Source organism: Magallana gigas, chromosome 6, assembly GCF_963853765.1.
Source record: "Magallana gigas chromosome 6, xbMagGiga1.1, whole genome shotgun sequence".
Taxonomy (NCBI): Eukaryota; Metazoa; Mollusca; class Bivalvia; order Ostreida; family Ostreidae; genus Magallana; species Magallana gigas.
The window spans coordinates 32,307,497-32,321,595 of record NC_088858.1 but is presented as its reverse complement, the minus strand read 5'-3'; the positions used below and the strand labels follow the sequence as shown (position 1 = coordinate 32,321,595).

Genomic DNA, 14,099 nt, shown 5'->3' with positions numbered 1-14,099 from the left:
AAATCTACTACACAGATTTATGACAAGGTTATATGACCTTTGATGTATATGAACACCCACAAATTCCTGGTTGTGACCCCAGAGTGACCATAGATAACCACACAAAAAAACACACCTCATCTTGAAGGTTATCAGCAAAAAAGCAAAAAAATAACAACCAAGAACCCCACACAGCACTAGAGGGGATTATTAGACATAATCAGAAGCTTCATAGAAGACGGACAGAACATTAATGTTAAGAGACCTTGCAAGGTGATGCCTACCCTGGCCATGTGGTCTGACCCTCATCCCTCTGACACAGGGCAGCAGACAGTTAGATCATGTACTAGGCTCTCACATTGTCATGTACAACAGGTGAATCCCCCCTGGGGATGTTCAAGAAACAGCAGGAAACATGGACACATTGTCTGCCTCAATCCATTTGTTATCAACTTCATTAACATTGGGTCAAGATGTGTCATGTTGTCTTGCAGTTTCCTGTCTATGAACTGTTAAAACAATTGGACCGCAGACTTTTCAATTTCGTCCATTCAGAGAAATTGTTAATACATATGTACCACCACAAATCATTCCATTGATGACATTAGTGGTTCAATAGCTTTGTAATGCAGCATTTATTAAGTCATTGAATATTCCTTTTTCCACCATATATGAACAGATACCTTAAATTCACTAGGGGGCTGTATTCCTGTATGCAGTAGTAAATCATTAATTAGATATAATAGATTTTGTCTGATATCAAGAGAAATTCAATTTGCCAAAAAAAAATTTCCTAATGCATGAGAAAGAAACAGTCTAGTCTGCTTGCACTGAGGTTTTTATTTTGAAAAAGATCATTCCTCTATACCTTTTGGAAATTTTGTAAATATTACCATTTTGGTGTCAGAGAATTCAATAAAAGGGGATCTGCCTAATCATAAATTTGGATGACTTGACACCATGTAGCCCTTTTAACACACCAAGCTTTAATAACAGAGGAAGACCCCGCTAACCTATAATTAAAAACAGTAGATCTTCTTTAATCAAACAGAAACAGGGATCTGTTTAGCAAATCTGGAGACCATTAAAGTGATGAAAAAGAGATTTCACAGAAATTTGAAAAGGCAATGTGCACCAGCAAAGATTTTAAACAGTCAGATAAAGATCCCAACGGAATATGGCCATGGCAACCTGCAAATTTATACCAAAAGCTTGCAAAGTAATTTACATGGTCTGCAAATGAAAGACAAACAGGACTATACATGTTGTTTTGTAATTCAAGAGATTGACCAATTGTCTGTCAATTGTATGGTCTAGGAGATAGCATATCCATCACCATGCACAATTGACAGATCATGGTGCACCGGCAAACCGACTACTGATTATTCCAAAGCCGTTCATCTTTCTTTCAATAAAAAACAACACATAACCTACACATAATGATGAAAACTGATGATAATAGGCCAGTGGTGCTGATTCACTTTGCTTTATTACTTAGCATGCTGTGAATTACTGCCACTGGGATCATTTTTGCATATTCCTTTGGCTTTATGTTAATAAGCTAATTCTCAATTCTTTTAATTATCTACTATATACGCACGTCAGGCAAAGTTCAAGCCAAGACCTGATCATATTTTATTTTAATTTTTTTTCTTCAATATTCTGTTATCCGATCTGATCCAATTTGTTAAGGACAACCATTTAATTGGAACTGTTCTGATTTTTGGCTTGCATGATGATCGAGACAAAGCTCATTTAAATTTTGAATCATCTGCATTTCTAAACTGCTCAATAAAAATGGCAACCACATTAAATAAAAAAAAAGACAAAAAAACCCGATCGTCCTTCTCTGTCGGTCTTTTGACTTCTGTCTAGGTGGCAATCACTGATACTGTTTAAATCCTTGGAAATTCGGATTCAAAGAAATGTATCGCACCCGATAAGATTTCCTCAGTCCATTTCGATACAAGAACAAAACCCAGATTGATAATGTTAATTCTATTGCGATCAAACTTGAAACGTTAAGCCGGAGTAGAAATGTAAGCGAAACCCAATCAATATTTCATTTTATTTTAGCACCCCCTGTGCTGCTCTTATCAAGAATTTCCAAATCCTCCTTTGGGTAAGCAGTGACAGCAATGGAGACCCATTGAATCAGAGTGTTCAATTGATTAATTTTCGTAGATCTGAAAAGAACCCATTTTGCTGTACCTACACTTGTATAAAAGAGTTCCCATTATGACCAACTTTTTTTCTTCTTCCAGGACAATCAAACAGTTGTCTGTTCCTTTGTGCACTGACCTATATTCCATCGCCAAATGAAAGATGAACCAAGTGAATATAAAAAAGATTTCTTTTTTCGAAGAATGGAAAAAAAGAAACCTCATTGATTTTGATTTTCCTTCCCTGTCACATATCTTGTTTCTATTCACCTGTATATTTACATTCAATCCACCTTAAAAAAAAAACTTGTTTGACAAGAAGTTCCAAGTAATAATTTCAATATAAAAAGATCTGGAACAGTACATATTTGAAGCATATGAAATATTGTACAAAATGAGATCTTCCCCAGATGCTTGCTATTTGCCATTCCTACCTTTCACCTATGTCCCATACAAGTTGAAATTTGATAAAAATTTGAATAAGATTTCAAAATTTTCTGAAACACTAGGAACTATAATAAACTTGCTCGAGTGGTCATAATTTCATGGTATGTGATTAGTGCCCGTGCATGATGGGCCCATCAATGGTTTGACACTCTACTCTATTGAAAGCTGATAATACAGAAGTATTTTTCAATTTTTCAAATTGACAAAAAAGCATTTCAACTGAAAAATAAACTGACAGATATGAGGGCATTTTTCTCCTATTTCACATGAAGGAAAAAAAAGTCATGCAACATTACTTTTGAAATTGGTTAACACACAATTTTTGTCATACCTTAGAGAGATGGGGAAGATATTACAGGATGGGTAGTTTTAAAATATTTGCTGAAGTAGTCAGATTTTTTTTTTTTGAATCAAAGTGTCTTCTATGCTTCTTTATTCCACAGCGCAATCAAAGAAATCTACATTGACTACTGGAATTTCAAAAACAAATTTGCAAATTGAAAAATCCTATGGTGATTTTCTTTTTCCCAAAGAGTTCCGTTTGACAAAGTCATGGAAGTCATTAATTTGCAAGCGAGTTGTTAAGGGCCGGAGGATATGGCAGCACTTGACGGTCCTTGCAATACAACCTCCACTTCCTCGTAGTATGATTCTCAAGAGTATCAAACAGAAAAAAAATAACTAATTGTGTTCATGATTTCTTCTTATTGACCTTCGCGATTGCTCCACATCCTGTCGATTGGTTGGGTTCACGTGCCTGATCGGTTGTTGTGTATTGGAAGTGAAGTATGCACGGACTCCCCCTTTTGTAACGCACCTGGCCTATTTGAGTGTACGTGGCCCTGTGCAGTTTTCTATCAATTTTCCTGTCCTTGTCAACTGATAAGACACAAATTTTTAACCTCTCTTGATTGACCTTTGATCCTATGACTCATTCAGCTAGTAAGCTCTACTACTCTCCCTTCCACTATCTAAAGTATAATTAAGGTAATTTTTCAAATATTAATTAATCTGAATTTCTCATATTTCTAAGTATAGAATACTGAGAAAGTCAGAAGACACAAATCTGTTTTTGTCATTAGCGGGGCACATGCAGGCTCCAATATACTAGCATCAGGAAACATGTTTTACCACTCCAAAGGCAAATGAGCTAAAATTGGCACATATCGTGGAAAATATCCGTCACATAATGGCTCATAATGGAGAAGTACTAAAAGGGCAACAAATTGATTCAAATTGATACATACAGCAAACATGCACCATTTCCTGAACATTTACGAGCCTAATGGATGTGAGAAAATTCATTACTGATATTGCCAGGCAATTTTTCTCAAGAAGACAATACTGGTATTTTAAGCACTGTCTGATGTTTTGAAGAAAAATGGTTTCCACTTTTGACTGGTGTCAACGTTTGAGAAACATGACAGTTGGGGCACAAAGAGTGCTTGAGCAAAGGGAAAACAGGACTCAATTCTCGGAAAATTAACCACAACTGGGCAAAGAACATGCATGCCAGGGTGATGTAATTTTTTCTGAAACGTAATGTTCATGAGAGAAAGCAGGTATGCACCTGTGATAAGAGGGTGCACTTGTCTCTCTTATCACCTCAAATCCATACATTACATGGCAGGAAAAATCATCCAGAGACAATCAAAAAACCTGCAGGGAGCAAGCAAAGATAGCAAGAACAGGGTAGAAAAACGAACCACCTCCAAAACACACAAACTGAGTCAGGGCTGTTCCTGGTTGTGACAATTTTACGGTTGAGAGAGATCTGTATTTGATAATTAAACAAACGAGAGCACACAATATAACTGTTCCAATCTGGCCAATACTTTGATTCTCAATCATTCTGATTTATACAATCTTCAGCTGTGTAAACTACCAATGTGTCCCCAGTACAGATAAGATTGGTTCAGCTGACTCATGGTACGATTTAAACAATTTTTCAATAAAATAAGTTTAATTCTATTTCATGAGTAAACAGACAGCAGAATGGACTTTGGTTTAAAGAGTGTTTCTCGTCATGAAAATTTTTATCGATCCGTAACAGACAATACACGATATAGTGCTTATATCAACAGCTGGATCTCTTGATTTCTGAAAATTGCAGTTTTTGAAAAAATAAAGTGTTAAAATTAAGGTCAATGGCCAAACATTATTCTACCTGTCAGCTAGAAACTCCCCAAAATTTAAATCAGCCTCGGTGTATTTCATTATTTTTTTCTTTTTACTACGAAGTTACGGCAAATGTGCCTGATTAAGTTTTCTTAATGGTTGTAAAACCCTGTCAACAAATTCTGCAGAAGTTGTCCTTGATGGCAAGTTTTGATATCGCACCTAGTTTGCGTCTTGACATAGTCAGAAAGTTATGAAGTCTTTAGCACTACGTCAATACGTATATAGTGAACTATTGTTTGTATGGCATATGTCAAAACAGGTCTTTTGGACCCATTTAAAGACCACACTGACATGAAATTTCCAAGGAGTGCTGGTTTTATGGGTTATTTTGGCTCCTTAATTATAAATATCCAAACAAACTGAAAGACATTAAAATTCAGTAAACACTTTTTCCGTTATCAACTGGTATACATATGCATCAAAGAGTTTTTTTTTCAAATATATTAATTAAAACTAAAGAAATAACATTCATTTGTTTATTTATGATTTATTTTATTAATAGAATTGATAAAAAATTTACTGACAGGGTGATTTTGCTTAAAATCTGACCATTGGACACGAGTGGAGAGGTCGGTTACGATTAATTTATTACATATATCATAGATAGTGTGCAGGTGTGCATATAGACTCTTCCTTTCTGATATAGATAAATGTATACATGTATCTACGCAAGAACTGTTGTCACATGGGTCGCATACAATTAGCATATTTCCAACAGACAACCAAAAAAAAAAACCCTCCATAGAAAAGCATCGAGATTTATGAAGTGTATATCAGTAGGGTTTTTATTCCCCAATATAAAAGCCATCATTTCAAATTATGCAAATTTTATGGAAAGTAGAGATATTCACATCCATTTCATATAGATAGGATTCCAATTTTTAAACTCTTTTTTGTGCCCAGTGAAATGCTCTGTAGCATCGAGTGTCTTATTTCCAATTACATTCACTTCATATGTCGGACCCCAGAATCTTGTCAAAAAATGTCTCCCAAACATTTGATATAATAATTAAAAGATAGGGCTCTCTTCTTGAACAAGTGTTCTACAAAATGGAGTCCTCAATAGAGGGAGTAGCTTAGTTTGTGAAATACTTGTTAAAGATATCGCATTCAAATTCCCTGTCATGACCACTGTCAAACGCCTGAATGAGTGTCTCTCTCTCTCTTGTTTTGTAAAAGATTTGCATGGCAGAGAAAATGAGAAGAGGGATTGTTCACATTTACAATTAGACCATATACGCCTTGTGGCATTTTTGGGCTATTTGTCTCAATTGTCCCCGCTACAGATTAGACTGTGTATCAGTCGTCTCAGGATTTTTTTTCTTCTCTTTCTAGAGACACACGCTCTGTGGGTATTCCAAGGCCAGAGGCCATATTGGCTATTAACTAATACATATCAAAATGCCATGGCTATTGTAGAAATATCAATAAAACCATGGCTCCTTTGATACAGATATCCCTCATCAGATTGGTCATCTCCTGGATTATAAAGTCAACACCAGCCTCTCATCCCATTTTCTTGGATTGTTTAACTTGGAATCAATTTCACTTTATCCACCAGATACTGAAATCAGACTTTCCTTCCTGGGCAATTTCAATAAAGTAGCTGTTTATGATGATTGGCCGCGACTTAGTACCGTTCATACCCAATTACTAGAACTGTTTATCAGATATAGTGATTTTGACCCTTCCGTGATTCTTTACCTTTAGAGACCCCAGGGCAATATTCTTTCCTCCCCAAAAAGTCTCTACAAATAAGGGATATCCAAAATGGCCCAAACACAGCTAAATTATTGACAATGAAGATAAAGGGATTTGCCTCCTGACTAATTGACCCTAAGGTACACACAAATCGGGGTTGTCACCCATCTGAAGTAGGTTACTCAGTAAATCCAGCCGATTTCTAATCCATGTCAGAAAGTTGACAATCATAAAACACCAAAAGAAGGTAGTAGTCTCTCTCTCTCTCTTTCTACACACAAGAAGAGCCCAGGTACGATTTGTCAACATGTGTACTTCAATTATTTGTTTTTCCTCTGATTTTGTATTGACTTTTTCAAGTAAATTGTAGGGCTGTCTTGTGGGTTCTTGGAGAAGTAGTTATGGTTAACAGCTAGACTCAAACCTCAGAGAATGAGCTAAATCACAAGGCTTTTAGGAAACATCCCATATCATTTTATCAGGAATACATATGAATTGTTTTTTTTTTAGTTTTGCACCTTGAGAATTAACTTCTTTTTCTACTCCTTGATATAATACACAAAATGATCCAGCCATGCTACCAGAATTCACACAAGAACATTATAAAATCTGCTTTAACCAACAAAAAAAAAAAACCCCACCTTTCTGCACACACTAATTGGATTGAATTTATGAAAAAAAAATTAGATTAAAAATAATTCACCTACCTGAAAAATCCAAATGGAGGTTTGCTCTGAGGTCTACCTGCCAGGTGAGACTCTTCTGGACCAGCAGTAGAATGGTGGCCAGTACACACTGAATCTTCATCACAGCAAATTTATTTCGTTCCATACTGTATAAAAATAAATATTAAAAGTTTTTCTCTGGTACTGTTCACTGTTTACCTGAGGATGTCAAACAAGACCCCTGCAGGTATTGTAGTAATTACTTCTAAATCCTTTGATCTTGTTGTTTGTCTTAATTACTCCAGTAATTAGCTGAACTTGTGTTTTGACACTATTCAAGAAAGTGAAATCACTGCTGGGCACTTGGACAAGAAGGCCTAGCTGTTTAACACCTTCGTGAGAAATTCAGCACTATTCTCCAACAAAACAAAACACCTTTAGTTAGTACAAAAACAGCATTGGGTCCATAATCTAGTGTTAAACACTGTTCTCCCAATTTTATGTTCAACAAGCTTGAAAAAAAAATCAGATCTAACACAGGTGATTAATTTTTCCAATCCTCTACTCAATTCAACTTCCTCTGAATGTAAATAAATGTAAACAATCACTTTTCTACTAGAAAACAGTTCCACATGCACATCAGTTCCAACAAAATACGTGTATACTACAGTAAAGCAACTTCACTCTGCTGTGTTCTTCATAGTAATCTTGTTTTTAGAGTTGTAAGCTGTGATTGGTTGACTTTTTTTAGACTCCGCCCCCTACAGAGCACAGGGCTTAATGCTACCATGCACCTAATAATGAATGCTAGCTACCACACAGTTTAAAAACAAGACACAATTATTGAGGATCTCTGAGAGGCAACATACAACTGCACATTTTACTCTCATATTGTTAACTCTCAATTTCTACACCTGTGCACAGAGTTTTCTGATTGTAATTTGCACCTGTCACTTTTCTCAGGTATACAATTTTCTACACGGCACACACTTTAGGGGGTAATGTCAACAGGTAATAGATATGTAAGGGAATTTGCACACAAACATGAAAACAGAAAAACCTCTTTGAATTTAAAGACAGTGAAGAAAAAAAATCATAAGTTGAGTCTAAAACTCCCTGGGGGTAGCATTTACAAATCTTGGAAAGAGTGAAAGATATTGGACACTATTAAATGTGATCAATCCATTTGTTTTGTTTGGATTATTTCTTACAGATCAAATGATTTAGCAACCAAAAGCAGGACCTTTGTTAAAAAATCTCGTAGGGGGTTAAAGCATTAAGTGTTGTCGTTAAACCAACTTTTTTTCCTGACACACTTCCAAGTCTTACCAGTTTCACCTCTTGACTTTTTGTTTATAAAATCCTAATCATTAAACAAGGTGTATTTTAGCCTCACCAATAAACCCTTAGTTTTGTAAACTGAACCCTACAGAAAGATATTTGAAGAGAAAAAAAACACAAGTCTCCCAAACTCAATTTTTGATTTTCTGATTGTATAATCTTCTATACATCAGCTAGGTGTTATAATTTTGGGAGGATACCCGATTGCAATTAAATTTCAGTTTAAAATGATACATTACATTAAAATTGAGTGCCTTATAATTTGACATATTTATCACATAGGAAGTTGCCAAATATCAATGTACTCTAACTCAAACAGATCAACTTCCTCACAATATGGGTTTCCTATCCAACAAACAAGTGGAATCATATCTGTTTTTCCAACATAAATTACAGACGTATTACAACTGCTGTTTCATTTTCTATTTTTTACAACTACGTCAATCGTAGAGTCACACGTAAATGATGCATATTAAAATCCTCTGCATAAACACTTATGATTTACGCTTTATGCAGCGTAGGTGCCAAATAAAACTACTGCCAAGATTTTATTCAGTTCAAGTGTTTAGACTGAATACAGATTTTCTGATTTAGCATTGCAGTTGACAGACTTCAGATGAATATTAATTTGATAAGTTACAGGTTATTGGCAATTAAATACCCTCGAATCATTATATCGAAGGTGTCGATGAAGATCGGATCCATCGATAAGATTGGATTTGAAATGGATTTTCAGATGTCAGTCGCCCTATTTTTCCACGCTTTTGTTGGTATTATGTGTGCATTAAATTACACACTTTACTACTAGTACTAAACACACCAAGTGTCTGTCACATTTGGCAATGAACAAATAAATATATAGATAAAACCGTTTACATGTGCATTGACCTGAAGGTCCAACCACTTCTACAAGAGTACAACGTCTACTGGGTCAATTATCAACAGTGTTACATGGAAGAAGCTGAAATATTGTACACAGGGTCTTGTCACCTGGTGATTCCGCGTGCCAGACAGACTGTCACATCGTGAAGTCAGGGGTCTGAGGAGCACCAGGATCAAAGCCCACCTCATACCGAGTTGAATGAGCAGTTTTAGGAAGAACATGGGCAACATATGGCTGAGAACACTAAGGGGGTAAAGGAAGAGTTAGGGTAGTGTGTTAATTCACAGGTGATTACAGATAAGGAGTTGGGTGGACAAAGCCAACAAGAACATGTATACATGTAGACAGACAGATGCACATTATACTAGCATTGACATAAAAATATATATAAAAAAAACAATGAATTTTTATTTTGTGCACTTTGACCCTCCCCCCTACCCGCCCAATGGAAAAGTGTATGATTTACAAGCAGCGATATTTGTAAACCTGCAGGTACATATAAAATTGCAATTATTGCTCCTAACCTTTTTTAAAGTTCCGATTCAATATGGTATACATGTATTAACATAAAGGATCTAATTTGCAAATAAATATCTGCTATGATAGTAAACTGTGTCAAGGATGATTTTAAATTTGCATAATCTGTGTCACATGTAACTCAAAATGACAACAAACTTATGCTGCGACACTACACTGCATGGCCATATAGCTGTTGCACCATGCAGCAGGTCATCTCTACATGAGCTTGTGTGTCCCCAGATTGGTATTGCTTACATGCAATTCTACCTGCTCACGAGCACACCGTATTGTATAATAGCTTTATTTCCGTCGCCAATGCACTCAATCGAGAGAGAGCAACAAGCAGTATTGTGGCCATGCAGGTACGCCGCGTTTCGTTTCCTATCGGACCATTTTCATGAGTCACAATTGTAAGCTTTTTAATCCGAGTGCAGGTAAACTAACGGTAATACATTAGTTGCTGTGTGTACAAACACAGGGGGGACCTGTTAAAGGGGGGAATTGCAAGGTTTTATCAATACCCCCCTCAGTTTATTTCAAAATGAGTCACCAGCCTTCACTAATACTATGGAAGTCTGTCATCCTAACATATCAACCAAATTCATAAAATTCATAAAACAGGTTATCTCTTCAGCATATGAAATCTTTGAAATTGAAATTATTTCTATCCCTCAAAAATTCAATAGACAATTAACTGAATTGTTGCAACACATAATTACATCTTGATCCTTGATACCATGTGAAATTTGAAACCATTCTATCTATTAAGAATTTCTCTGCAATTTCAGATTTGTTCCGCATGCAGCAATGCATGCATTCCATGTAAAATATTTGCAGGTTAGACTTAAACAATAGACAAACGACCAACATGCCTTAGAAAATTGCAGCTATGCTTGTTATGTAACGATGAGCATTCAAAATGCCTTAAGCATTGAGCTATTAAAGCTGTTAGAAAGCTAGTTTGGCTTGTTATAGGGACAAACAAATTCCACATATTCAAAACAATGAACTAATTGCTTACACAACTCCACAAAATGGAAAGAACATGCAACTTTGGCAACCCTCAATAGCAAGCCAATTTCACTCATTCAGCCACATGCTGTTCAACTACAAAAAGTATGAAATGCAAACAACACATTAGAAAAACACAGTAGCTTTTGATAAAAACATTCTTGTGAATCCAGCAATAACTCAATACCTTTTGCTTAATGGTAATTCCTACATTTTAAGCTGTTGTAAAGAAAACAATTTCTAATTCTGGCTATTTGGTAGTAAGATATTCTGCTTATAACAGCTGTGTTGACTTTGTACAGAGAAGTCTTTGAGATCGATTGCTATAAAGTCGATTGCCTTTTAATATGTCAAAAATAAAGTTACATAAAGTCAAATTTATACTTGTTTGACCTATAATGATTAAATGGATACACATGCAGTGTTACTAAACCACCTCCTCCAAGTGACCTAGTGAGCTATACCTACAGAAAACTATCACGGTTGGTTTTAAATAAGTCTTGCTCTTATAGATAACATATAGTGCCATAAGCTTTACCTTGCCCCCCCCCCCCTTCCTTGAAACATAAGAAATATTCACAGCTTTTCAATCATTTCATTTCTCTTTAAATACATGACATTTGATATGACCATGACCTTCCATCTTTGACCATGAACTATAGGATGATTTTGCAAATTGCATATCCTTCTACAAAACATCTCTAACATTTTTATGCTCCATGAGGCATCAAATATTTTTATTCTCAAATTTTTGCATGCTCACAATTCATTCCCCTGCAATTTTTTGGGCAAAATTAAGAGGAATTACAAAGATATCTAAGAAATAAATCATTTTCAGCCTTTCAATTTTTTTCAACTAAATGTCAAATTGCAAAAAAGGGAAATGTTCTAAAATGGTCCAATTCTAAATGGCATTGGGATAATTATACACAATAATGCAGACCCTCCATGAAACTGTCTCCTTCAGCAATTGGGAATTCTTGCATGCATGCATCATATTCAATTGAATTGATTCTTGCAATGAGTCACCCTTGTCTTCTGAGAGGGAGTTTTAACATATCAGACCAGTAATTAACTATTTTTGATTATATCATGTGACTCAACATAAAAATGGTTCCATAAATCTAGCACCAAGGCTGCAATTGCACCATCTGACTTGCATGGAAATTAATTGCAATCGCAAGCCAATGCATGTGCCAGGATATAAAGCACTGCCATAAAGAAGTTCAGTTAGCCTTGGCAGAGAAAACCTTATTTAAAGAATTGGATATTCAATTGCAAATCAAACTGAGTTCAATAAACCAGGTGCTTCCTAAATTAACCTGAGCACCTGTGTCCAGGTACAAACAGGTAAAAAAAAAACTTCATCAAATTTGACGCAGGTTTTTACACATCTTTGGGCATTCAGGGACCCTCTGCAAAGAATACCGGTGAATATTTATAAATAAGTTATGCAAATTCACTCACCTTTATAACTTTGCAATCTTCCTTAAAGTGTCTATTTTCAGGTTGCTAATTGCATTTAAATGTTGCAAAATAGGCAAAAAAGAGCTATAAGCTTATCCAGTTCTGCAGGGAGGTTAACATGGGGAGGGACAACACTAAGTCAACAGAGTTGTGAAATTGTATAGTAAACATTTGGAGGGAAACACCAATCCACGCTTAGCGTCCCATATCCCACAATGCATTTACCTTGACACGCGGAATTACAATTTCTTTACGGCTTAAGCCTTTTAGAGAGGTGGCACCACACTACTTAAACACAAGGCCCAGAGCTTTCCCCCCCAACATCAGATTTTTAAATTGTCTTTTAAAATTTTACTAGGGACCAGGACACTAGTATTAAAGCTACCTGAGTTGCCTGATTATTTCAAAACCAGTGGTCGATCAAAAAATGACCGGATGGGCACAGAAAAGCCTTTCATCTTAAGAATAAACAAAATTAATCTTTCTATATTTGGACAGACTGGTTAGGACATTTGTAAAAATGAAATCTCTTTAAATACACACAATGTAAACAACTGATTTTCCATGCAGTTACACTTGATAAAACTTTCATTTTCACATGTCTCAAGCTAATAAATAAAAAAAAAATTAAAGGCCATAATTCTCAATAAAGATTTTATTTTCTTGAAATAAATTTTTTTACTGGGTATCGCATTTAACCTCCCTTTTAAATTTTGCTTTGTAATCATTACACATCAGTTACCTCAACCAAAACTAAACCGTCATTTGGGGATTAAAACAGATAACCAACACAAGAACCCTTCTCTTTTCAGAACGAATACACATTCAAATATAACTGGCTACTATTACATGATAGACCAAATCCTAGATTTGGTCAAAAATAAGGACACCAATCTGTAATATACGCATGAGACACATTCAGTACTGTCTCACTGAATCTAAGACGCAAAAACCAAGTGAACAAACAAATGTTCTGGGACACAAATCAAAAGTTTAAGAAGAAAGGCTCAGTTTTATTTTGAAAATCTCACGGACTGCTGTTCGATCATTAAATGAATCCCCCCTTTTTTTCTTCCAATGTGATAAACAATTGAAAACTGTCAGGGCTGAGAAAAATTTAATGAAGCAGAGAGCGAATCTCAAAGGAAAATCACAGTAGTGTCACCAAGCCTTCAAAAATAGAACAAGAGATTTTTTTCTCTGGCAAGCTGTCTCCGAAGAAACCCCAAACACACTTCATTAGGCTCTGTCATTAGAGAACGAGCCATTCAGGGACATTATAGCCCCAGCCACTTGTCTGCTGTCTCCAGCCCTTTAATGACCAATGGCCATTAAGGGTCAACTTTTATTTAGAAAGTTTCATTGGAGAAAATGTCAGACAGACATATTTCTTTACCTTTAACCCCGGTAAGCCTTGCTACTAAAGCTAAAACAGTGGAAAGCCAAAAGAGCTTAGAATTGCAGCAGATGGCAGGTCCGGTTGGAATCGGATTGCTTCATCCAGATGGCCCACTCAACAGATGAATCCAGACAGTTGGTTTTGCTCAGACTCATGACAACAGTCTCATGTGTCATTGGAATGACCTCTGCTTCTTCTCTTACTCTCAAACTTAATGGAACTGAAATGATAAATGACAAATAAAGTGAACTGTCATTCCTTAGCCCTTTCAGGCATAAAATGCGAAACAAATTGTTCACTCCATAACAGTCATATAAAAAAAGAAGCAATTTCAATGCAATGAT

General features: G+C 35.8%; 1 protein-coding gene across 5 annotated transcripts in view; it reads right to left on the bottom strand.

The window, feature by feature from the left end:
* The window catches only part of LOC105345498 (semaphorin-1A), a 37,466-nt gene extending 24,939 nt beyond the window's left edge, over positions 1–12,527 (bottom strand). For 2 of the 5 annotated variants that reach the window (XM_066089254.1, XM_066089256.1), the window contains exon 1: positions 7,178–7,860. In XM_066089254.1, coding sequence (XP_065945326.1) covers positions 7,178–7,301 — 124 coding nt within the window. In that variant the 5' untranslated portion in view covers positions 7,302–7,860. Of the gene's footprint in view, positions 1–7,177; positions 7,861–12,356 lie in introns of those variants that run through there. The other 3 variants (XM_066089253.1, XM_066089252.1, XM_066089255.1) reach the window with 3 other exon arrangements.
* Between the last annotated feature and the right edge of the window lie 1,572 nt (positions 12,528–14,099).